A 25,928-nucleotide genomic window follows, 5' to 3' on the forward strand; every position below is an offset into this window, starting at 1 on the left:
CAGGACACAAAGTAATTCTAAAATTACAGGATAAGCTTGGGACAAATGGGCATCCCCTGAAAACATAAATCATGGTCTTGTGCAGCATGAGCCCTTTTGTTTTGTGGGGGGGGGAAGAGTAGCAGGACAGGGAGGGTGTGAGCACAGCTGTCTGGCCCGCATTCTCAAGAGTAGGTGGGGCTGGCTCTGGGCAGGGTTGATGGAGAAGCCCAGAAGTGCCAGCTAGAACCCTGGGCTTGGCACACTCACTCAGCATCAGGACCCTCTTTCTATGCAGAGATGGGTCCAGAATGAATGCTCTGACTGCCCTTTCCCTGGGCTCCATTCCCCAGTCCTTTCAGGAGATGCGCTCCCCCCCGCCAAAAAAAAAGATGTGGCCCAAGCAGCCCCACCCATTGGGAGTCAACAAGTAGCCAAGAAGCGTCCCCAAGTGTAACCTGTCCAGACATTCAGAAATGTCACCGCACAGATCAAAACCCACCTCTGCCATGCCTCCGCACATATGCTGGATAACTGGGGGAAAGCGGGGACCCCAGCACACACACCCCGAGCTTCCTCTTTCCTCTCCTTAAAATGGCTCATGCCCCTCCCAGCCCAACATGCTGACTCCTTCTCCTGGGCCTCCAAACTAATGGAGGTCTTTGTCCCCCCACCACCCCTTGCCTATCCCACTGCCTCTTGGTCTGGGCAGGCCTCCATCTTTGCCCTATTGGGCCTCTCAGGGTTGGTCAGTGTCTCTTCTCTCTCTGAATTAACTTGACATAACCAGACAGATGGAAATGATAAAATTAGAACATAGCTTTCCTTTGGGGACATCCCACAAACACTGTAGAGTCTTCCAGACAAAAGCAACAGAGTGGATAACACTGGGGGTTGTTGACTATTCAGAATTTGGAGATGGTTCCAAGGAAGTAGTAAAGGCCAACACGGGAGGAAAGAAAACCTGTAAATTGGAAGGCTGTTGGCGTCGCGCAATTCAATTCGGCCTTTTGCTATTGTGATCAGCTTAAGTTGAAGAGGACGACTCCTGTCTAAATGGGAAACGCAGGCTGTTGTTTTCACCCTGGCTCCAAGTATCAGGGAGCTCTGCTTTCCTGGAGGAGGGCTCCGCAGTGCTCCTGGTAGGTTCTGGTTCTCAGCAGGAGACAGGGAGGCCAGGCCCAGGGGCCCAGCTGGCGGCGGGCAGGATGGCAGATGAGGGGTGGATGCGGAGCGGGTGATCCCTGGCAGCAGCTCACACTCCGGGTTTCAGCGGCTAAGGGACAGCTGCAGGTCGCCCATGGACAGATGCGGAAGTGCCGGCAGTGTCAGTACTGAAAAAGGATGACCTGCAACAGGAGGGCATGGGAGGGGGCTGAGCCAGGGTCAGCGTTGCCTGGCAGCCCCCCAGAGGTCCTCAAAGGCCTGGAGAAGGAGGGGGACCCAGGGCCCACATCTGAGTTCAAATCCTGGCTCAGTCACTTGCTTGCTGTGCAACCTTGGGCAACTCACTTCACCTCTCTGAACCTGTTCCCTCATCTGTCAAACAGGGATGAGCACACCTCTCTCCCTGTCTCTCTCTGAGAATGGGGAGGAATAAGGAAGATTCAAGAGCAGCAGCTAGCACCTCCTGGGCACACTCCCTGGCACTGGGTATAGTGCACACAGGCATGATTTCACAGAGCCTGGCCTTAACCCCACCAGGGTGCCCTGATACCATCTCCTTTTTACAGGGGAGGCACTGGGGCCAGAGAGGTGAAAATCAAAGAGCCTGGGATCACCTGGCCTGGAAGAGGTGTACCCAGCATCGCAACCCCAGCCTGGCTCTAGAATAAGCTCTGCTCGTTAGACCCACTGCCTCTTCCTCTCCAGGCCACCTTGAAAGTTACCAATGCTGCTTACCAAGTACCAGGCAATGGGCCAAGCCATTCATGCATCCAAGCACTTGGAAAGGCAGGTGGCTGAGACACACCAGGTACCTGACATACAGAGGGTGGTCAGGGACCGACTGCTTCCTCTCCCCATCTCCCACCTAAGATGCCTGGCTGACCTCACACTGCCGCCAACATAGCCCCACAGCCCTTGACAGTTCAGGTCAAAGATTATCGGCTGTCTGGCCAATGGGCTGTGCCTTTTGACAGTCCAGTGCCAGGAGGAGATTTCAAGTTGGCCGGGGACATCCAGTGGGCATGGCCATATGGCTGTTCCATTTTTCGATCAAGAATGTTAATGGCCCAGGTCGGTTTCCATGAGGAAGAGATGGAAGAAAGCCATGGTGATAATAAGCAACACACATGGTGCACTTCCTGCGCACCGGGCATCGTGCTAGGCCCCGTACATATATAACCGCATTTGTTTTCAGCAACAACCTTGCATGGTAGGAACTATTATCCCCATTTTGTGGATGAAGGAACTGAGGCTCAGAGAAACCATGTTCCCAAGTCCCAGAGTGAGAAGGTAGCCGAGCTGGGGTTTGGTCTGCCTGACCCTGGAGCTCACCCCCACTTTAGACTGTGCTCTCCTCTAGTCTCTGGGTTGCCTACCTGGCTTTGGGCTCTTCCTAATAGAAGCTCTCTCCAGAGGGATGACCCTGCCTGTCCATGAGCTTCTGTCTCTCCATCTGAGCAATGACGGCCAGCCTCTGATTTTTAAGAACTTTCCAAGCTCTGTACTGTGGGATCAGGGGCCGTGACCGGGAAGCAGTGTTGGTTCTGGAAACTCACAGGGATGAGCAGTCCAATGACAACACGGCGGAGGCACAGGATGCTGCCCCAGTGCTCAGAGCACTGTTCTCTGGGCCAGGCCAGTGCTGGTCTTGATGAGTGGGTTGGGGGGGCTGCCCCAGGGGGCCCTGAATCTCCTCCTCGCCGGGCTGGATCAGGCCCAGAGGGATTTGGAAGAAAGCCCACAGGGTTCTGCACTGCCTGGACACACACAGTCTGCCAGACCCCAGGGGTTTGGCAAAATGTAGACAGAGAAGGTTCCTGGGAGCTGGCAGGAAGGTCTGACAGTGAGAGGGCGGAAGGTCATGAGGAGGGGGAAATGTTTTTCTGTAGAGTTGCTGGATGTGAAGTTGGGGCTCTGGGCCAGCAAGAGAGAACTCTGGCTCGGCAGCCAATCCCAGGGGCCAGAAACCTTCCCCAGCCAAAAGCTGCCAGACCCCTAGACTGGCTCATCCTTCAGGCTGAACCAGACATAACCACAAGCTTAGCTGAGAAACCAGGAGACAAAGGCTCATCTCCAAGTGCTGAGCCCAGAGTTAATTCCTTCCAAAGATCCCCTCTGACCCCAGATAATGCCCAGGCCCTTTGCTTGAAGGTACAGGACCCTCATTATATTACCCCCTCTTGGCTCTCCCTCCACTTCCCTGGGCCCCAGCCACACTAAGCCCCCTGCTGTCCTTCCAGGTTCTTCCAAACCTCTGTGCCTTGGCAGGGATTCCTCACATCCCCTGCCTCTCCCCTAGAGCTGGCCATTCTGTCTTCTGGGTCCTCAAAGATTCACGTTCATCCCTTATCCTCAACTGCCCTGGGGTGTAGCTGCCCACCTCCTGCTCTAAGCCACCCTGAGGACAGGGACCATGCCAGCTCGCCTCTGAGTCCCGGTGCAGGGTGGGACAAGATAAATGCTCTCCTGCAGGCCCGGGGGCAGCTAGCCCTAGGATCAAGGCCAGCTGTACCCACACTTGCTGTGTGTCTCTGGGCGAGCTGCTGGCTCTGGCTGAGCCCATGTCTGCAGGGATGAGATGGAGTCAACCACAGCCATCATCCTAGGGAGGCTGTGAAGGGTGAGGTCAAAGAGAGCACCGTGCAGACTGTGAAGGCGGCTCAGAAGCACATGGTTACTGAACCAGGTGGACTTCAGATCTGAGGGGCTAGCTGCATGCCTGGACAATTTGGGTCACCTCTCTGAGCTGCTTGTTGCCTTATCTTTACCATGAGGACGCCATCCTCATATCCACAGGGTGATCGGGGGCATCAGACAACATATGTAAAGTGCCTGCCATGAACAAAGAAGCTGTTTACCCAAGGCAGCCCTTCCTGTGAGTATAACAGTCTCAAAGGGGATGTTCCTGGGGTGACCCACCACTGGGGTCTCCAGAATTTGGGACTGCATATGTACTACCATTTACTTATAATCCTACTGGTCCTACTGGCTGGCTGTACCTCCGCATCATCTACTTTCCCCATGGAGCCCAGCCCTCAGCCCAGCCCCACAGGTAGGTGCTTAATCAGGAGGTGGAGTAAGAGGGGCTGTCCTGGAAAGGCGGTCCGACTCCTGGCTGCCTGCCAGATCACTGGGGCTGGGTATGACACCTGCAGGTCCCTGGGGCCCACCCCAGCTCCCCAGAGGTGAGGCTGAGGAATCTGCCTCCCTAGGAGCTGCCCAGAAGACTGCGTTCAGGCCTGGCCCTGTTTCTCCCCAAACCCAGCACATCCTCTGACTCCCGGGGCTCCCTGCCTCTCCAAGGACCACTACAATGATGCTTCTAAAAGAGACCTCCAGGACCTCCCACAGTCCACGCGCCTCCACCTGGCAACCTGAGGGCTCCACCCCTCACTCTTATTCCTCCCAGGCTCGTGTGCCAGCAGCTCTGAATCACTCTGGGTTCCCTGAGAGCCATGGCAGCTCATGCCTTCCCTGCCAAACCCTGAGGCTCAGGCGTGCCTTCCTCCAGGAAGCCTTCGTGTGTCTCTCCTGAGCTGTGCCCCCACCCCCAGCTTCCCTGGCCCCAGCATCACGGTTGAAGCACACTTGTGTCCTAACTGTTGGCCTCCTCGAGGGCAGAAACTACATTTCCTTTATCTCTGTGCTCTTGGCAACTGACTCGGGGCTCCTGGAAACAACCTGTACATAGCAAATGACGGTTGAAGAACTGATTTTGTGAACGAATAAAGGTACAAGTTCTCATTCCGGCCCTGTGACCTTGAGCTACCTGGGCCTCATTTTTTAAAAGAAGGGGTTGTCTGAGAGCAGTGGCTTTCAAGGCTCACTTCGAGCTGTCCTGGAGCTGAGTGGGAGGTGGGGGCTCTACTCCCTCTGCAGTTTCATCCAGAGTGGCTCCCCACCGACCTCATTTCATCTCCATTCTTCATTACGAGAAAGAACAAACAAGTGGGTTCCCGGGCTTAAGAACAGAGCTTTCAAGCCACTGGACTGGGTGACGTCCAAGCACCCTTCTGGGCGTCCAGTCCTACTGCTTGAGACAACCAGAGATCGGGTTCCACAAAGGAGGCCTTACCAGTTGACCAAGGGCCACTGGCTGGCCTGCTGTCCCTGGGCCCCACCAGCTCAGGATATTCACTCGCAACAGATAGGAACACAAAGGAGGAAGCAGGAGGAGGAACCTGTGGTGGGAGGCAGGGTGGTGTGTGATATAAGCCCTTCTCAGAGCCGCAACGTTTGAGTGAAATAACTAAATCTGTAAATCTGAAAAAGAGAAGGCCAGCCATGGTGGGGAGCCACCAGGGGGCTGGCCGTACACACCGAACACACTGGCAGCAGATCAAGGGGCTGTGTGGTGGGGCTCGGGGGCCTGAGTGTGCCGGGCAGAGGGTGCCTGCTCAGCAACGAGAATCCTGCCAGAAACCCGATCCCGGCGGGGAGGGCTCTGACCCACCCCACCCAACCGGGCTCCATTTACCTTCTCCCCCCGGTTGGAGAGTGGTCCATCCATATCGGCTTTGAGGTGGACTGGGGGTGCGGTGTAAGGCAGCCGGCAGTGCACCTGCCCACACTGTACCTGACCTGTGGACGAAAGGATGCCTTGGAGCCCATCCCCCAGTCTCCATGCAGCATCCCACCAGCCCCAGGCTCGGTTGGCTGGAGCCCTGGGGCCATTTTCACCTCTGCCACTTACCAGTGGGGTGGCCCTGGGCAAAATTTCAGTAGGGTTGGTTGCAATACCCTATGTGAAAGTCTTTTGACTTCTGGGATCTTAGTTCCCTGACCAGGGATCAAACCCGTGCCCTCTGCAATGGAAGTGCAAAGTCCTAGCCACTGGACCGCCAGGGAAGTCCCTGAAAGCCTTTATGAGCAATGAATATGTGTGGTGACTGTTGTGTGTGTGCTTAGTTGTGTCCTACTCTTTGCAACCCCACGGACTATAGCTCACGAGGCTTCTCTCTCCATGGAATTTTCCAGGCAAGAATCCTGGAGTTGCCATTTCCTTCTCTGGGGGAATCTTCCTGACCCAGGGATTGAACCCGCCTCTCTTGTGTCTCCTGCATTAGCAGATAGATTCTTTACCAACTGTGCCACCTGGGAAGTGTAGTTGATAATAACTATCTAACTCACTGATAAACACTCATAAATGAATATGTACATCCCCTATGTTCACAATAGCCAAGTCAACAACCTAAATGCCCATCGACAGATGAATGGATAAAGAAAATGTGGTACCTATATATGATGAACATTACTCAGCCATAAAAAGGAAGGAAATAATGCCATTTGCAGCAACATGAATAGACCTAGAGATCCTTACAATAAGTCTAGTCAGAAAGAGAAAGACAAACACCATATGATACCACTTATGTGTGGAATCTAAAATACGACACAAATGAACTTTTATGAAACAGAAACAGACTCACAGATATAGAGAAGAGATTTGTGGTTGCCAAGCAGGGACGTAGGAGAGGAATGGAGTGGGAATTGGGGGTTAGCAGATGCGAACTATTACATACAGAATGGATAAACAAGGTCCTACTGTATAGCACAGGGAACTAATTCAACATTCTCTGACAAACCATAATGGGAAAGAATATTTAAAAATAATGTGTGTATATATATGTGTATATATATATAATAGAATCATTTTGCTGTACAGCAGAAATTAACACATTGTAAATCAACTATATTACAGTTTAAAAGTTTTAAAAAGAGAGAAAAAGAAATGAATATATACATCCAAGGCTGTACATTCCTACATTCAAGGCTCTACCCCATCCATTCGAGTCCTTCCTTGGTGCGTTGTACCTTATCTCCCAGGTATCACCAGGGTTTTACCCCCGTCCCCTAGAGGACTCTGTACTCATATATTACCTTTTCTAGGATGCTCTCCCTGACCACCCTATTCACAACTGCCACCCAACACCAATACCTATACCTACCCCCTACCCTCCCTGCCTGTCTTCTCAGCTTTATTTTTTCTCCTTAGCACTTGACCATCATCTTCCTTACTGTATATTTTTATTGTTTATTTGATATTATCTGTCTTTGCCAGCTAGACTGCAACCTCTAATGAGGGCAGGAATTTTTTATTGTCTCTAGATTCTAGATCTTTGTGGATTTCCAGGACCTAGAATAAGACATGCATCTAGTAGGTACTCTTTAAGATTTTGCTGGATGAATCTCTACACTATTCCAATTTTAAAACAGTGAGGGATAAGGCCATCCCTGGTCTGACCCAAATGTCTCATGCTTCCAGCTGTTTGCCACTACAGTGAAGCCTATGGCCTCACTCTTCTCTGAACTTCATCCTCTTTGGTTGCAGGGGAAGGATCCCTGTACAGAGACCTGCAATTAATACGTAACAGGGCAAGTCACTGTGCCTTTTTGAGCTACAGTTCCTTCATCTGGGGAAGATGGAGGAATTCTTATTATGGGGTGTTCTAAGGGCCCATGAACAGCCTGAGATTATGTGGAGAACTATGTGCATATGTATGCATTTCTGGAGTCTAGTTCCAAAGCTTTTTATGAGATTCCAAGCTTGAAGTAAGTGTTAGTCGCTCAGTCGTGACTGAATCTTTGCGACCCTATGGACTGCAGCCCACCAGGCTCCTCTGTCCATGAGATTTTCCAAGCAAGGATACTGGAGTGGGTTGCCATTTCCTTCTCCATTGGATCTTCCCAACCCAGGGATCAAACCCAGGTCTCCTGCACTGCAGGCAGATTCTTTATCAACTGAGCTACAAGGGAAGCCCAAGCTTGAAGGCTCTGGGAAACTCAGGAACCTGTGAATTCAGTGAATGGCAAAGAAAATTTCTAAGGGGACCTTCAGTCATGCAACAGGAGGCAGCATGTTCAAACACCCTTGATGCCTCCTGCCCCAAGCTGGGTTCACCTTGAGGGGAAAAGGAAAGGGCATTTCAGTCCTTTCTCTAGGTGTCCCTAGGCTTTGACAACAATCTATGTGGACAGAATCCTGACATAGCTCTGGAGACCATGGCCCCACTCTCCGTGGGGTCACCTAGATCCATTACCAACTTCACAGCAAATGTTGGCTGGTGGCCCAGACTCCTGGTATCTAGAGAGCCCCTGGTGCTTGGCACCTTTAACAGATGAACTAGATAGTCAATGAGCTCTCTGCAGCTTGAATACATCATTGTTTAGAAAAGAAAGGAGGAAAAGAGTCCCTCCTACTGAGCAGATGGTTCAGAAATGGAACAGAACAAAGAGACACTGGCAGACACTGCCACTTCCAACTGGCAGCCTGGTGCAGTATGCAGGATTCTGCATTCGCAGCTCTGCAAACCAGAACCACCACTACCATCACAAGAGCAGCTAATACTTTTCCAGACTTACTAAATACTGAAGACATTAAGTCAATGATCTCATCTGATGCTCACAATACTGCTTTAAGATAGGTATTCTCCTTTTTAAAAAAGAGATTCGATTCTTATTGTCTTCATTTTTACAGATGAGAAAACTGGTATTCCAGGATAATAAGACATTTGCCCAATGTCTCACAGCTTGTAAGTGACAGAGATGGGCTCTGAAGCCCCACAGTATGACACTAAAGCCCACATTTCATCATTAAAGAATCCTGGCTCCCACTAACTTACTGTGGACCATTGGTTTCCTCATCTGTGCAGTAGAACAGTGATGCTTAGAAACATGTCGAGATAGTGCCTGGTACATGGCAGGGACTTAAGGACACAGCTGTGCTCTCTCTGACCTCCCTCCTCTTTCTCTTTTACTTGAACCCAGAGAAGAGAGGGTTTGAGCTTGTGGGTATGTTGTCGCCACCTATTTTTCTGGTCATGCCCAGCTTTGAGGAAACAATCAATAGAGACAACCTCAAAGGGAAAGAAAATCTGTGATAAGCACCCATTCAATAGCAAACTCACTAAATGCCCATCCTCCAGACACGCACAAGGCTACTCTCTCTGTCTCTCCCCCAGATTTCCACTCTTCGATCACTCCGCCACGACCTGCCACCCCTCATCCACAGTGCTCACTCCCCACTGACACACACCCCTCCTCCTTCATTTGTTTATCGTCTCCCCTCCTCCCCATCCTGCCACCTGAGCCTCAGGAGCGCACAGGCTTTGGTCTGTTGTATCCCAGTGCTTGGGGTTTCCCAGGTGGAGCTAGGAGTAGAGAACCCGGCTGCCAATGCAGGAGACACAAGACATGTGGGTTCGATCCCTGGGTTAGGAAGATCCCCTGGAAAAGGGAATAGCAATCCACTCCAGTATTCTTGCCTGGAGAATCCCGTGGATAGAGGAGCCTGGCAGAATACAGTCCATGGGGTTGCAAAGAGTTGGACACAACTGACGAGACTTAGCACACAGGCTTCCCAGTGCTTAGGGCACAGAAAGCACTAAAAAAATACTCACTGAGCACAGTGGCTCACCACCCTGTGAGGCAGCATCATTAGTGTCCCAGTGTACAGATGAGGAAACAGGTTCAAGGAAGTCAGGTGATCTGCCCTCGGCCTCAGCTGTCACCCTGGCTCTCTTCTGTGACCCAAACGCACTCATGCCAGGGCGCTTTCTGCCTACGCTTGGTTCCTCTGCTGCCTGCACTCCTATTTCCCCTCTCCTTGTGTCTCATTCATTCCTACCATCCTTCTGGTCTCAGCCGGAGGAGAAGCGACATCTCCACACACTCCCATCCAGAATCCTGACTACAGGAATCACCAGGATGAAAACCAAACGGCTCATCTATCTGGTATTGTTTCCTGTCTCTCCCACCAGAACGCAGGCTCCCCCAGGGAAGGGACTTTACCCATCTTGTTCTTTTCCTAGTCGTCCGACTCTGGCACAGAGTGGGTGTTGAGAGAGTACGTTTTGAATGGCTTGCCTCTACCGAAGAGTCCAGCTCCACTGCGCAGAGCTGGGGAACTTAACTCCTCTCCCCCACCTCTAGGTCCGAGGGACTGAGGAACCCTCAGCTGCGCTCACGAGGCGCAGCAAGGACTTCCCACGCCTCCGCCACCCACGAGCGCTCGTCTATTCCCGCTCTCCCACAGGCCGGGCGACCGGAGTGTCGCGGTCACTTACTCTCGATGTAGCCGTGCAGGGTGACCATGCGGGCCCGCTCGGGGCTGCTGAACGGGGAGTAGTGGATGTCGTCGGACAGGGCGGAGGGGAGGCGGGACGGCGGCGCCCCGGAGGGCGGCACGGGATGCTGCGGTGTATGCTTTTTATGACGCGCTCGGCAGTTTTGAAACCACACCTGGAACGACAGCCTCAGCAGCCTCAGCCTCGCGGAAAAGGGCTGAACGCGCCGCTCCGGGACCCCAGACGGGACTGCCTCGTAGCCACCTGAGGAAGGGCGGCCACGTGTGCTCCCCCAGACCCGCAGCCCGGCTACGCGCTCGAGGGCCCGCCCCCAGGCCCCGCCCCAGACCCGAAGGCCCCGCCCACCCGGCCCCACCTGGATGACCCTTCGGCTGAGGCCCGTCATGTCCGCAAGCTTCTGCAGCGTCTGCGCGTCGGGGTTGTTGTCCTGCGCGAACTGCGCCTGCATAACCTGCCAGGCCCCGCGGGGCGGTGAGGCACGAGACCGCCGAGGTCGCCAAGGCCCCGGCCCAATCAGAGGCTCCGGCCCGGAGGCCACGCCCCCAGGCAGCTACAGCCCCTCCCTGCCACCCGCGGGTCGGGCGAGGGGAGGAGTCAAGAGACCCTATCAGCCCCGCCCACTCCGAGGCACCGCCCACACCCGGCCACTCGCGGCCAGCCGGGGTACCTGCAACTGCTCGGCGGTGAACGACGTCCGGGCGCGCTTAGCTGGCTTGGGCTGACTGTCCTGTTCGGAGGGCACTGCCCCCTCCAGCGTGAGGCCGTTCCCTGGGGGCGACAGAAGTGGCTGACCACGCGTCCCCATCTCTTCTAGTGGCAGCCTGGAAAGGACGGGGGGTGGGGGGAGCTGGTCCCTGGAAGTGTCAGGAGTGGAGTTGGCTGGGAGCCGGAATTCCAGGATCCTAAGCCCCCGAACTCAGTTTTTGGGGAAGAGGCTTCTACTTCTGAGCATCTGCTCAGTACCAGACGCTTCTCTTTGGGGGTGCCCTGTACTTCTCACAACCCTGAGGATTGGTGACATCTTCGTGTTACAGCGGAGGATATTGAGGTTCAGAGAGAAGAAATTCCCAGCTCTGGACCTTTCAATTAGTATTCTGAAAGCTGGCTGACTCTAGCATCCCAGTTTGGGCTCCCTCCTTGACATACTGGGGAAACCAAAGACTGATGGAGATGGGAAGCAGGCAGGTTACAGAACTGTGATCCTAATTTTGTAAAAAAAAAAAAAAAAAGGATGGAAGCAAAAAGGTTGGAAGGATATACACCAAAGGCTTAGGAAGAGGGAGCGCAATTACTGCAGCTTCTGAAGTTTTTCCAACAATCACATGTCATCACCTTCCCTAAGGTTTAATTTTATTAACTGGAGTATGTGTTATTCTCTTTCCACTTAACATTACTTTTTAAACCACACTAAATATATTCCTTTCTTTTAGTATCTCATTTTTCTGAATGCAAAGGTAATACATGCTCCTTATCAATAGCTCAGAAAATTCAGATAAGCACAAAGAAGAAAATTAAAATCTCTAGAAACTCCACCACTATTCATAATTTTTTAATTAGGAAAAAGTGTGCTGAAAGAAAGAAAGAACAAAACAAACACTCCAACATACATACATAGAACAAAATCTGGGAAGACATACACTAAAATGTGAGGGGTGGTGGCATTTGGAGTGGTCTTTATTTTCTTCTTTTTGCTTAACCATCCTTTCTAAATTTTCTATAACGGACATGTGTGTGTTTAAGTTTTACAAGTAAAGCAGTAGCCAAAACTGAGGGCTGGTCAGTAAAGGAGATCTGAGGTCATAAGCCTTCAGGTTCCCTGCATGGTAGCACTCTGGATTCAAGCCTGGCTATGAGAGCTGGAGTGTAACTGGCAAGGCTGTGGCTATAGGGTCCTGTTTGGTCCAGATATGGAAGGAACCTGGAGTGACTGATGGCTCATGGTGTGGGGGAAACGATGACTCCTGGACTTCCATCCCAGCTCCACAACTGACCTGCCCAGTTTCCTTGCAGGTAAATTCAGAGCACCCCAGCTTCACTTGCTCCCCACTCAGACCCACTCAGCCCTGATCCTGGCAGGAGAAAGTGACGGCCCTGCTGTGGCCAAGGCTTCCCAGGTGGCGCAGTGGTAAGGAATACATCTGCCAAAGCAGGTGACATGGGTTCGACCCCTGGGTCAGGAAGATCCCCTAGAGTAGGAAATGGCAATCTACTCCAGTATTCTTGCCTGGAAAATTCCTTGGATAACCAAGCTTGGTGGGCTATAGTCCATGTAGTCTCAGAGTCAGACATGACTGAGTGACTGACTGGTGCTGTGGCCAGTGCTCTGGGGATTCCTGACTAGTCCTCTGACTAGAGACTGAGGCAGTATGGTCCATACTTCCTGAGAGGCACTGGGGATGGGGCAGACACTATATGACTTAGTCCCTACAAACTGGGGAAGACCTGGGTCCTGTCCCTGAATCTAAGTGTCTTCAGAAATCTCAGTATCAAAGTCAGAAGAGATTTAGGGGTCTTCCTAGTCCAAGATCCCCTGGAAAAGGGAAAGGCTAACCACTGCAGTATTCTGGCCTGGAGAATTCCATGGACTATCTATGGAGTCGCAAAGAGGTAGACACAACTGAGTGACTTTCACTAATAACCATTTTCCCACTACGGAGAGGTCCAGAGATAAAAGGCAACTTTGTAGGTAAGCATAACCTGCCAGAAGCAAAACTGAAGTTCCAGTCCAGAATGAAAACCCCATCCCCAAACCTCTGGCTTGTAGCTGCTGGGGTGGGAGTTGGGAGGAGAGGGTCGCATCATCTTTGGACGACTGGCCCAAGCTTGGTTCCAGCAAAGGAGAGGGCATGAACCTCCAGGTCACCCAGAGCTATCCAAAGGTGGAGTAGGCTGCTGGTGATGAGAGTCACGGCTAGGGCCATTGAGTGCCTCTTGGCTTTTCAGAACATCAGCCTCATCTATCTCTGAGGTGTCTTATCGTTAGCCCCATTTTACAGAGTAGGAAACACAATTTGCAAGGACCAGCAGTGTTACTTCAGACTTGCAAACAAATGGTGGAGCCAGAAGGGCAAGGTCCGTGTACAGCCCCATCCCCATGCTGCCCCCAGGTGATAAGGGGGGCACCTGGATCTAGAGAATTGGGAGCACTCCCTGGGGTGCTGAGGTGGCGTGGGGGGGGGTCAGAGAGGGCTGGGGGTGGGGAGGGGGAGGGGCGGGTTGGGTACCGTTCTCCGCGGCCCTCTTGAGGTTCTCGATCATGGTGTCGTAGTGAATACGGCAGAGCACCTTCTCCTCGACCAGGCCAAACTCCTCGCCTGTGGATAGCTGGCGCTTGCACGAGAAGCAGGCGAAACAGGCCAGGTGGTAGGCATTGCCGCGCGCCCGCCGGACCCAGTCGCTGGCGTAAATCTGTCGGCCGCACCGAGCGCACTTGGTCCCGAATCGGCTGTGGCACATGGAGGGGAGGGGAGGAAAGGGATGGTGAGGCTCAGACCAGTCATCCAAACCCCAGCGTCTCCACCGCACCGGTTCCCGAAGGACTTCACTCGTGCATTTCCCTTTGTCTGGATTCACCATCCCCTGCAGCCAAGTCCCACCTGGAAGGTGAGCTGGTGGGTGGTTTCTTACTTTCTTCTTGGTGCTTTTCTGAGTTTTTCAAATATTCTACCATGATCACTTACTTTGTATATAACATTACTTTGCTCAATAAAATACAGGGGAAATATAATAATAGCAATAATTTGGCAAATTTATGAGCACTTACCACTTGCCCAGCAAGATTCTAAGTGTTTTTTGTTGATTGTCCCAATTAATCTTCATTTTGCAAATGAGGAAAATGGGGACCAGAGAGGTAAAGTAATTGGCACAAGGTCACACAGCTTGCAAAGAGAGAAGCCCTAGCCACTCTGACTCTTGAGAAGAATAAACTGTAACCCAGCTGTAGAGAAATTTGAGAGTTTCTTGAAAGCATAGACGGGTATGCACTTACTGGCTTTGTGACCCTGGACACAGTGTTTAGCTTCTCTGAGTTCTCATTTTCTTGCCCTGAGCTGAACTAGGTGACAACACCAATGGTTAATGCTATTGGTTTAGTGCTTTGCAGTCTACTCAGTAAGGAGCTAGTCTCAGACTCCGGAGCCCTGTGTCATTTGAACAAGAGAGAAAAGCCCAGATCAAACGCCTCACTCTCTCAAGCTTTTCCCGATTCTGCCGTTTCCCCTTTTCCCTCCCACTTTCTGGTGTGGCTGCCTCCACCACCACGGGACTGGGAGCTCCTCTAGGAAGCAGCAGAGTCTGTTTACCCTGTCCCAGAAGTCAGCCCAAGGCCTGGCCCTGGAGCACCAGGGAAAGTCTTTTCTTGAAGTGGATGATGACTCACCCAGTGACCCTGCGCCGACCCTCTGGTACACACTCTTTTTCAGGGAATGATGACCCCACTCATCTAGCCCCTCAAGCTTAGAAACCTAAATCAACCACCCCTCCTTCTCCTCAACTCATCAGGCACTGTAGGTTCCCTTTCCAAAGTATCTCTGGGACCCATCTCTTCCTCTCCATTGCCACCGCTGCTTTCCTAAGCCTTGCTCCCATCATGCACCTCTCACTGCCAATCTTTAAGCCTGTTTCCAGTGTCACCCCGGCCAACTCAGCCTCCACACAGTGGCTACAGGGAAGTTTCCAGCATGGATGCTTTTTGCTGTCCCCTACCCAGCTTAAAATCCTCTGGTGGCTCCACTCTATGCTCAAGATCTGGTCCAAGATCCTTGGAGTTGACAGAGCTCAACAGACCACATCCTCTCTTGGCTCATCTCCTCCCTAACCTTCCTCAAGATCCCTCACCCCACACCCAAGCATGAGCCTGAGTCAGCCACGACGGAAGCTGGTCCCAGGTCTTATGACCCCTCTGAAGCACTCCCCACTCCCCAGGCTTTCGCACAAACTGCTTCCTCTTCCCACCGCCGCGGACCTCCCGCTCCTAGTTCCACGGCTCCCAGCACCACCTTCTCAGCACTGAACACATAGACTTGTAAAAGTCGGGTTTCTTGGCTCTCCCTTCCACCCCAGCATTCCTGGGAAAGGATCTAGAAGATTTCCCTCTGTGTCCCCAGAGGCACATTTCCACCCAAAAGAGCACTGGAAGGGCCTTGGGAGCGCGCAGGAACCAGCCTAGCAAATGCGCTCTGGTTACAGCCTTGCCTGCCTTGGCAAACACAAACAACTGCCGGTTGAATAAACCGTCTCGGGTTGAACTGAGCACAGGAGCGGAGGCCTCGGCCAGCACCGACTACAGGCGGCCCTCCAGTGCCATGCCGCTTTCTCGGAAAAGGGGCTCTAGGGGACCCCGCCGGCGGCCGCGGGGTTCGCTCAGGCCGCTCTGCGCACCTTGGCCGAGTCAACCGTCTCTCAAACAGACAGAAGTGGTTCCCCACCCCGGAAATTCAGCTTCCCCAGCACAGCCCGCGGTCTCCGTTTCCAACCCTTAAGTAAAGAAGAGAGGAAATCGTTTTGCCCATTTTAGTCTGCTCCCGTCGAGGGGCCGATTCCGAATTCTGCTGCCCGGTTCCAGACTGGGAGAACTTCCTGGCCTCTGAAAGGAAGAAGGAAGGGCCAGCCGGGTGCAGAACCCTCGCTATGCTCCAAGGTTCTGGGCCGAAACTTTTTCCTTGCCTCCCCCTCGCCGCAGCCATGTGAAGTGGGGACTCTTGACACCCAATTTGCACACGTAGGATCGGAGGTTCAAGGTGGGCAAGTGACTTGTCCAAGACGACACGGAGTGTGGAACATGGGTTGAGGTCCCTTCCGACGTGCAAAAAATCCCCTAGAACCTGCGGAAGCAGCGGGACTGGAGATGCATAGAGTTGAAACCCGGTGGTATGAACAGAAAAGGGGCCTGGTTTGACTGCGTCGCATCCCCATTCCGATCCTTGGGTCCAGTAAACTCCCTCGCGCAGGGCCTGAGGCCTCCGCAGGCTCGGGTGGAGGGAGCCTGAAAGAGACGGTAGAGGAAGGTCCCGGCCTCGAGATGCAGGCAAGAGCTCTTGCGTCTCCAGCCAGAGGTTTCCGTGTTCCGGGATCGGTGCGCAGAACCGGAGTTTAAATTCCTGGATCCTGACGCTTGGCTGTGCGGGATTCATCGTTTTCCGCCAGGACGCATCCAAGACTCCTCGCGCATCCCTGATCTTCCCGCTCCACGAGTCCACGACGCCGGGCGCGTTCTGCGCCTCCATTGGCCGCTCGCAGAGCCCCATCCCCTTGTTCTGAGGCGGGAACCGCAGGTGACCTTTCAGCAACTTTATTTCCCATCTCCTATCACCCCAAATGCCGGGAGCTGTCCCCAGCTCTAGGATCTCCCTGCGCGCGTCGTGTCTCCGCCCAGTCAATGAAACCATCCTCGCGTTTAGATCCTCGGATGGGGGTGGGGGTCATTTTGCAGTTTGGGATGCGTTTCGGGCGGCTCCTGAAGCGTGTCCCCTACTCGGGGAAGGTGGCATAAACAAGGGGCACCAGGAGGCTTACGGATCCAGGCTCTGACAAACCGACAGACTCCTTTTCCAGGCGGGCAGCAAGGCCCGAGCCGCCGAATTCCGGAAGCAGCGAAATCGGCGGCAGAGACAACGAAACTTCAAGAAAGGGGTGTTGGAGAGCTGCGAAGGGAGCCCCAAAGGGATTAGGGGGCGCGGCCACTGCCCGCCTCCCCCCTGCCTTGTGCGCGCCCCTCCCTGGGTCCCCGCGCGCGCCACGGGGTAAAGGCGCAAAGCGCAGAGACGCTTTGGGAATGGAGAGGTGTCGGAGGTAGGAAGCACAGCCTGGCAGCTACTGCAAGGAGTGGAGTGGGCGCCGCGCACCGCCTTGTCCTCTCTCCGCTGAAGCCGGGAATGCAGACATCTGGGTACTCGTGGCTTTGCGGAGGGAGCTGTGCGCCAGGGACGGAATCAAGCTAGCTCTCTCGGCCTGTCTCTCCTGGATACCGAGTAGGAGCCCAGCAGTTATTTGTTGCGTGAATGAGCCTCAACGAAAGAGCCCATCGGAGTTTCACTACGACTCCTGTCCCCATTGCTAAGCTACCCCTTTCCTGGAAACCGGAGCTCAGAGTGGGAGGGCCAATGTTAAGAAGCTAGTGAGACAAGGCGCTGACACTCAAAACCAGTGTTCGCTTGTTTTGCGTTCGGGACGCTCACTTGAGGGCCCTAGAGAAGAGATTCTATGAGGCAAACAAGTTGCGCAGGGGGTGGGGTGGACCTATGCCTTCTGCTTCTTCCCTGCTTTGCAAACCCACAGGAAAAGAAGCCGAAAACAACAGATCCAGCATTTAAGAGGTTAAAACGCCCCACTCCTCGGAGGTCCCAGCCCAAGCCCCTCCCCGAACGCCTCTCTCAGCTCCCCCAACATCTGTCCCCCAACAGCTGGCGGCTGCTGGGCTGCTCTCAGCCGCGGTGGGGGGCCGCTTCCCAGCTCTGAGCCTCCCCGGGGACCCTCGGGGTCCGGGGGAGGGGGTGGGATTCCCCTGCTGGAGTGTGTGGTCAGAGCTTGGGTTCAAGGGGAAGCGAGGAAGAGAAGCCAGCCGGCTTGCCCTAAGTCACTAGGGCCAAGTGGGGGACAGGAACCATTGTGGGCAGCCCTCCTTCCCAGGCCCAGCCCCAGGCACTCTCTGAACCCCACCCCAGTCAACGCAAGAAGAGGTAGTTAACCCTTTACTCCCCACACCCGTGGTCAGGAGACAAGAGGGCTAAGGACCTTGTGACCTGAACCTCCAGTCACTGGGACTCTGAGTTCACTCCTGCCCTAGTACTCCCAGGGCCCACCCAGGGGCAGTCAGTTAGAGCACAGAGGGTACTGCCTGTGGGAAGCCAGCTAGCCAGGTAGGGAGTCTTAGGGCCAGCAGGGGTGGGTGGGTGTGGTCTTTGCCATTCCATGTGCCCCACCTTGCACAGGAGGCAAGCTGCTGAGGTGTCTCAGCTACAGAAGAAGAGTGCCAAATATTTAGACAGGATGGTAAGTCAGACAGCCATGAGGGTTATCCAAGTTCTGCCACTTATTAGCTGTGTGACCTCACCACTCAGGGCCTCAGCTTCCCCTCCTATAATGTAGGGGTTATGACAATTACCTGCTTACTGGGTGGATGGGGGGATTCAATGAGATAAAGCAAGGAGATGTAAAGGGTTAACACAGTTCCCGGCTTAGAGAAGCGCTCTGTACGTCTCTGGACAGCATCTTCGGTCCTGTCCTCTTCCACTCTCTCACTGGTGGGACGCATTCTCCATTCTCTTGGGACACTGTCTCCCCTAGTCTACAATAGGTATGACACTTAGGAGGGGAGGGGCCAGAGGGGCACTGCAGATCAGTCCATGTGGGGGCAGCAGCCACAGGTCGGTGGGTGGGAGGAAGCTGTCTGGTTGGTTCATTTTTTAAAAAAATATTTATTTATTTGACTGTACTGGGTCTTAAATGCAGCATGGGGGATCTAGCTCCCTGACCAGGGATCTAACCCAGGTCCCCTGCATTGGAAGCATGGAGTCTTAGCCTCTGGACCACCAGAGAAGTCCCCTGTCTGGGGTTTGATTGTTGAGAAATGAATCCCCCAGAAAGGAACGCTATCTTCCCACCCTCCCCCACAGGACTCCCCACCCCCAACTTCTTGGAAGCAAATAGAAAGCAAAACGGTCTTAACCCAAAAAGTGAAGTTAAAAGCATCACACATTTCCCTGGTGGAAAAAAATTTTTTTCTGCTAGGACTCAGGGAGTGAGGGGAGGTGGGAATCTGACTGAAGCCACAAGGGGTGATGAGGTCCCTATTTGGATGGTGAGTTGGAGAAACTGAGGCAGAGAGGTCCAGTGAACTCAGAGAGGGCACACAGTCAATGGAAAGCCAATCCCTTCCAACAAAGCCAGGAGCAGCAATGGCCCTCCAGACTCTACCCCAGCCAGGCATAGCCACCTGCCTCCTGCCCCGGTGAGCTTGGAGTGCTTTCCTAACATCTAGCTTCCTGAGCCCCCGGTGCTACCAGCTCTGCCAAAGAAGATAGAAGAGGAGTCTACAGACCAGTGTCAGGGAAGGGCAAGATAGCAGATAGAACCAAGAGGAAGCCCTTCCCTGGGGAATAAGACCAGAGGTCAGAGGACCTCAGAAGCTACCAGTGGGGTCTTGGCCACTTCCTCCCTCCCTGCATCCTGTTCAGAAATCTTGGCCTCTCTTTGGGGTGAGTGCTCCAGCCCATTTCCCATCAGACCCTTGATCTTGGGTTTCAGGAAACAGAGGGCCAGAGAATCTGAGTGCTAGGCCCTTCCCTGAGCCCCAATCTAGAGAGGGAGCTCTGCCTTCCACGCCACCATACTCTCTCCAGGAAGAGCTCACTTCCAGCAGCCACCCAGAGCCCCGGCTGCCGCTCAGAGCAGACAATAGTCCCTGCCTGGTGCTCCGCCTGCTTTTTTCTCTCCCTTTTTGTGGGTTTCATTATTTTTGTTACAGGTGGGGCTGCCAGGGATGAGTTATGCCTGCAGGGAGACCTGGCTGGGGGAGAAACGATCAGAAAAGCCACAATTTTCTCATCCCAGAGAATGTGAGCCTTTATTCGCTCTATTTTTTTAACCAAAAATCTGTTTTAGTTTTGCTTTGGGGGCTATTGTCACTAGAAAAGGATTAGTGCTCAGAACCTGCAGCCCAGAAATGGCCCAGCCCCATTCTTGCTCCCCAAGCTGTCTGAGGAAATGCCACCAGGGCGGAATGCCCCTGCCACCCTGCCAATGGTGACACTCATAGCACCTATCCTTTAGCGAGCCTCTGCTGAGCCTTCCTCCCTTCACTGGCCTTCTTGGCAGCTCAGAGAGATACCCTGGTAGGAGGACACTAAGGGCAGAGAGATGCAGTGATTTGCCCTAGGTCACACAGTGATTCAGGGTTGGCCTCATGAAGTCTGGTGTCCATGATAGCTGGATATCTCATTCTTCATCCCACTGCCGTGGAAAGGAAGGCAATGGAGGCTTTGAACAGTAGGGTCAGAATCTGAGTTTTGACTAATCCTTGAAGATCTAGGAAAGCACATCAACCAAGGAGGCTTGGTCCAGCTTTGGGCATGAGCTGGGGCTGGAGAAGCAGCACAGACACGTAGGCAAGTGGCTTACAGGGTGGCGGGTCTGCTGCCACCAGAAGAACCAGGAGAGGGGGCCAGGCCTGCCTTACTCTGCGGGAAGAGGCCAGCTGGGTTCCCCAGGCTGTCCTGGCCCACTGATGAACACAAGGAGCCCTGAAAGGGCAGCTGGCCTGTTTCTTTACCAACTGGAGTCAGGCCTAGAGCAGGGACCCTAACCTCTGCTTCCTGCCCTGGCCAGTGAAGAGTAAGGACAGTGGAGGGGAGAGGTCACACTCTGGTTACACACCACACAATGACAGCCCTGCCCTCACATACACACAGGCTGCAGCGCATACCCACAAATCCACAGTCACTTCACACCGTTGGGCCCTCAGTGCTTGGATTAAGGCCATAAGCAGAAATGCCCCTCAGAGGAGGGGTGTGTGGCAGGTGAGGAATGATAGGATTTCCGTCTCTCACCTTGAAACCCCAGTCCAGAAGGAAGCTTGTCCTGACCAACTTGCACAACACACACACACACACACACACACACACACACACACGGTCCCAGCATTCACAGAGACACACACTCTCCATTCACACGTGAACTGACAGACAAATGCTTGCTGTAAAGGAATATCCTCGCTATCCACACACCCCTCGCCCTGCTCAGTTGACACATTCACCCAGGCCACAGCTCAGATCCGGAAAGGCAGACACGTGTGCATCCTCGCACTTGGAGTCCCAGGCCCACCTGGTAGAGCCGCCCTTGCCCATGCACACCCTAGCTGCTCTTCCACTCACACCCATGCACCGATGGAGAAGAGTCCCTTTCTCCAGCCAGGCTTCCTAAGGTGTCCTTAGAGCATCCCAGCCCCAAATACTACAAGCCTCCCCCTAGATTCAAGGTCCTCTCTTTCCAAGTTCCCAGAGACTCAAAGCCAGGGGATAGGGGAAGCGGTATTGCCTTACAAGCATCCCCTGACTTAGAGGATCTTTCTGGGGCTGGGGTGTTCCCAGGAAGGCTGCGTCGGTGACCTCTCTCGGGGCAGGGATGGGAAGGATGTTGGCGTCGGCGGGAATGGGGGCTGCTGGTTGTAGAGAAGTAGCTTTCTCCACTTCCTAAGAAAGCTCTTGGGAACAGGCGTCCTGCCCAGGAACCAATTCCACTCCACTCTCTCTGGACTCCATAGGCCCGAGTTCAGGCCTGCTTCACGCTTCCCCTGGGGATCGGGCAGGCAGTCGCTGCTTTTCTGACCTCACCGTGACCTCGACCCCATGACCCGGGCAGGGCCGAGCTGCGTGGTGGGGAGCCAGGCGCGCGCAAGCGGCGGAGATGCGGTGGGAGGACCAGCTAGGCTGCTGTCGAGAGCTGCCGCTGCACCGTGGGGCGGAGGGTGCGGCCCAGGGTGATTCTACTCGGGGGCCCTGGCTGCGGCGCCCCACTCCCCCTTCCGGTCCCGGCAGCCCAAAGTCAGAGCCTAGACCCGGGAGAGGGTGAAGCCGGGGACGAAACGGCAACGGAGCTGGGACTGGAACCGGCACCCGGGGCGCAAGCAGGATCCCAGACACGAAATCCCACACTCGAGAGATGCCGGGGTCTGAGTTGAGGCGGAGCCGGAGACCGAGGTCGGGGGTTAGATCGAGAGCTTGAATATGGGTTCGGATCCGAGACCCATGCAAGGCTAGTGCTTGAGGCCGAACCAGACCTGAATCCAGCCTCGAACTCGGCCGAGGTAAGAGCCGGGACCAGAGCCCGGACAAGAGCCTAGAGCCCAGCTCAGGGTCCTGCCGGGTAGAGACGCCGGCTTTGCCGGAGTGGGAGTAGGGTTACAACCCAGGGCCGGGGACCTCGGAGCTCGACCGACGCGCTGGGAGTCGGAACGGGAGCCTGAGGTTCAGGCAGGAACCGAGAGGGAGCCAGAGACGCGACCAAAGCCGAGTGGGACCTCAGCAACTGGAGGCGGATCACCGGCCCGAACCCCTGCCGGCACCGACGAGCGGCCTGGAGCTCCTGGTGCTTGGCTCTGAGAGCGGGTGGGCTGGGCCCTCGCGCTGCACCGCACCGGGGCATTAGGGACGCGGGGGCCTCCGGAGCCAGAGACCGAGCGGAGCTGACAAACGGCCTCTGAGCTCCCCCGGCGACACTGGCGGCCCTGCGGCCGCAGCCTACCTGAAGTAGTCCATCTTACAGAAGATTTCCTTGTTCTTGATGTAGCAGCTGTTCTGCTGCCTCAGCGACGTGCGACACACGGAGCACTCGAGGCAGCGCACGTGCCAGATGAGGTTGTTGACCTGGGGAGGGGGCGGAGATAGGGGGGCGGCTGAGCGCGGACCTCTGCGCGCGCCCGGCTCCAGCCTCCCCGGCCCCCTTTGCAGACACAGGCGACGGAGCTCTGAAGAAACATGTGACTTCCCCCACTTTTCTTCTGTAACATGGAAGCTCAGGGAAGTAGAAATCAACTGCCCATTTTTCAGACGGGAACCCGGGGGCGCAGAGAGACGCAAAGATCTGCCTGAAGCCGCGGAGTCTGGCCGAGGCTGAGCAAAGATTCGAATTGAGGGGACCCGGCGCCGGCGTGGCTCCCCCTGCAGTCCTGGGGTCACAACCCACACCCCGCCAACGCACACGCAACAACCCGTCCCTGTCTCACCTTGAGCAGATAGCGGTCCAGGATCTCCAGGCCACAGCTGGAGCATATGTTCTTGCCGGCGGACGGCACGGAGGAGGCGGCAGAGGGAGGTGAGCAGACGGAAGGCGTGCTGGGCGTACAGGGAGAGGCCCGGCCCTCGTCCTTGTCCAGAGCCCCGGCCAGGGCCTCAGCGTCCGACTGAGCCTGCCGTGGGGGAGAGGGAGAAGCCGCACTCTGAGCTGCGGGCCGAGTCGGGTGCCCAGCGTTGCTGCTGCCTCGGAGACAGACCCGGCCTCCGTGAACCAACCGACAACGAAATCCCCCCCAAACGACAAGCCACGGGCTACAGGACAGGAATGGAAGGGCCTACTGGAGAGGAAAAGACGGCTCCAACTTTTAGCACGCGCGTCCTAGGTGCCAGGAGCGGTCAAAGCTCGCCTTCCTGGCCAGAAAACCGAGGCTCAGAGAGGGACGGCGGCCTGCGGCAGTCCCCCAGCGCACGGGACAGCTGTTTGGGGCCGGAAAGCCGCGTCAGCTCCCCAGGGCCCGGCCGCCAGGGCACCGGGGACCGAAGGCAGGGCCGAACGAACTCACCATGGCGGGTGGCGCGGTCCCTTCAAGGCAGCGGGTGGTCGCTTTGCAGCCGGACCCTGGCTGGGCCATCACCTGGGGGAGGGGGGAGGGAAGGCAAGCGGCGGCGGCTGCAGCACTGGCTCCGCGCAGCCTGAGCCCAGCGCCTCCCCGCGCCTGTTATATAAACCGGCGCGGAACAATGAGTCCTAACTTTGTAGTGGGCATTTAAAGCCCTTCCCCACAAAAGCGGTGTCTCTCTAATGAAGCAATTTGAATTTGGATTGGATTTTTTCCCTCTCTCTCCCCCTCTCCCTGCACTTAACCCGTGGCTCTTGAAGTAATCGCTTAGTTCCCTTGCAATCCAAGCCTCTGAGGGGGAAAAAAAACACGCGCACACACACAAACTACCTGCAATTAGAAATTGTCGTGAATGCCCAAGATAAGAGGTAGCCAGAGTGTCAATTCCAACTGTCAATCAGTGAGATCCATCAGGCCGCCCAAAGAATTGCAAATTTGATTTTTTAATGGTAGTAATTAAAAATCGAATTTTTTCTCCCTCCACCCACCCCCCTTTCTCGCTCCCTTCTCCTCCTCTCGGCGCAAAATGCAAAAAGGAGAAAAGAGAAAGAAAGAAAATAAAAAAGAGATTGGGGAGGGGCGCTTGAGGAAAATAAAACCCTGAGCGCTAGGAGCATCAGCCCGTCCGCCCCGCGCGCGCGGCCAAATTGATGCGGCGATGCGGACGCGGATTCAGGCGCTTTCCGAGGGCCAGTCCGAGGGAAACCCAGAGCAAAACGGGGGCGAGATCGGGGACGAAACGGGGCCCAAAAGAGAAAAGGGAGGCGTCCAAGAAGAGGAAACAGCACCCTCCAGCCCCTCGGAGCTCCCGGGACCGGCCCCGCGCCGCGATTCTCAGCGTTGCGCCGGCACAACCCCCGGCGCATCGGCGCTATCAGCGCCTATTCAGACGGACAATACCCGCCTCGCCTCCTCTTGATTCGCCTGTGTCTTTGCTAAATCGCTTTTTGAGAAATTCCTCCAACATTTGCATAATGTGTTCCCGCTTTCCGCGACCCCCCTTCCTCGTGCTCGCGCGCGCTCACACACTCACAGACACACACTCCCAGGCGCACCCCCGCACCCCTCCTCCCCGCGGCCGCCCGTCGCCCGGCCCGGCCCGGCTGGGTCCCGGCCCCATCCGACCCCGGCCCGGGCGGCTCACCCACTCGCTCGCTTGCTCACCTGGTCGGTGGCGGGGCCGCCCTCGGCCGGCAGCCGGCAGCCCTCGGGCAGCGCCGGGGCAGCGTTCTCATGCTTCCAGTACATGGGCCGGGGAGCGGCAGGCTCGGCGGGCGCGCGGCTCGGAGAGCCGTGCCGAGAGGGGCCACGGCCGCAGTGCGAGCAAAGGCTGAACCACGAGCAGGAGGAGAGCGGAGGCGCCGGCCCCGCCGCCCCGGCCCCGGCCCCAGCACCCGCTCCCGGCCCGCGCGCAGCCCCGGCCTCCCTGGCTGCCGCCGCCGCTGCCTCGGAAGAAGGTCCCGACAAACTTGGAGAGGCCCCCGCCCCCTCCTCCTCCTCTCCCTCCTCCTGGTCCTCCTCCCCTTCCAGCTGCGGCGGCGGCCGCCCTGCCGCTGGAGCCCCGCTCGGTTCAAGATGAGTCATGCGTGACCAATCCCCTCCCCGCCAAGAGAGAGCGAGACACACACAGCGAGGCGGCGACCCAGAGACACACACACAGACCGACAGACACACAGAAACTCAGAACCGCCGACACAGAGATTGAGGGACACGCTGACATACAAAAGGCACCGGCAGGCGCACAGACACCCAGCGCTCATCACCGCCCCCTCCGCCCCTTGACCGGGCACCCTCAGCTCTCAGCCACAGCCCCACTTACAGGTACAAGAGGGACCCATGCTCACACCTTGGGCCGAGATGGGTTTCATACAAAGTCACACATCAGACTCTCTTGATGCAATCCCATGCCTGGCACGTTTGTGTACATGCTGATGCAAATGATTACCTGTTCACCTCATTTACACGAGCACAAGGCATGCACACGTAACTCATACACCTGCACAGCTGCCTGTGCTCCATCACAAACAGAGGGCGCACCAGTTCCTAAGGGCTTGGGCTACATCCCATCCTAAACAGGACTGGGTTGGGTGGGAGAGGTTGGGGGGGGGGAATGTTGTTCCCCTGAATTCTCCAGGGAGGGATTGCCTGAGACATCCCCCTACCCTGCAGAATTTGCTGAGCTAAGCAGTCTAATGCCCATCTCACCTTCTCTAGGGGTCTACTGATAGTGAGAGAGATGGGGGAGGCAAGGAGGCCCTGGCACTGAGAGAGGAGACACAGCTTCCAACGACCCAGACACAAAAGACTTAAAGACAGAGCCTTACACACATTGACATGCAATGTACACACAC

General features: G+C 55.2%; 1 protein-coding gene across 2 annotated transcripts; it reads right to left on the minus strand.

The window, feature by feature from the left end:
* Positions 1-776: 776 nt before the first annotated feature.
* On the minus strand, positions 777-24,957 carry LHX6 (LIM homeobox 6). 2 transcript variants are annotated; one of them, XM_040225040.1, is made up of 10 exons: positions 24,742-24,957; positions 23,521-23,592; positions 22,948-23,130; positions 22,467-22,588; positions 13,454-13,674; positions 10,897-10,997; positions 10,585-10,680; positions 10,209-10,383; positions 5,624-5,727; positions 777-1,328 (listed from the first exon to the last, which is right to left on the minus strand). In XM_040225040.1, the coding sequence occupies exons 1-10, from the start codon at positions 24,823-24,825 to the stop codon at positions 1,308-1,310; spliced, it is 1,179 nt and encodes a 392-aa protein (XP_040080974.1). In that variant the 5' UTR covers positions 24,826-24,957; the 3' UTR covers positions 777-1,307. The 2 variants fall into 2 exon arrangements, with proteins under 2 accessions (XP_040080974.1, XP_040080975.1); XM_040225041.1 differs by lacking the exon at positions 5,624-5,727.
* Positions 24,958-25,928: the final 971 nt, after the last annotated feature.

Source organism: Oryx dammah, unplaced genomic scaffold (assembly GCF_014754425.2).
Source record: "Oryx dammah isolate SB20612 unplaced genomic scaffold, SCBI_Odam_1.1 HiC_scaffold_25, whole genome shotgun sequence".
NCBI classification, from domain to species: Eukaryota; Metazoa; Chordata; class Mammalia; order Artiodactyla; family Bovidae; genus Oryx; species Oryx dammah.

Bases quoted from the DNA above. Each gene is read 5' to 3' on its own strand.
- LHX6 (XM_040225040.1), bottom strand. From the start codon at position 24,825: ATGTACTGGAAGCATGAGAACGCTGCCCCGGCGCTGCCCGAGGGCTGC. The intron at 5,728-10,208 runs GTAAGTGACCGC...TTTCGTCCACAG, and splicing joins CCTGCACGGCTACATCGAGA to GTCAGGTACAGTGTGGGCAG. The intron at 1,329-5,623 runs GTAAATGGAGCC...CTCCTGTTGCAG, and splicing joins TCTCCAACCGGGGGGAGAAG to GTCATCCTTTTTCAGTACTG.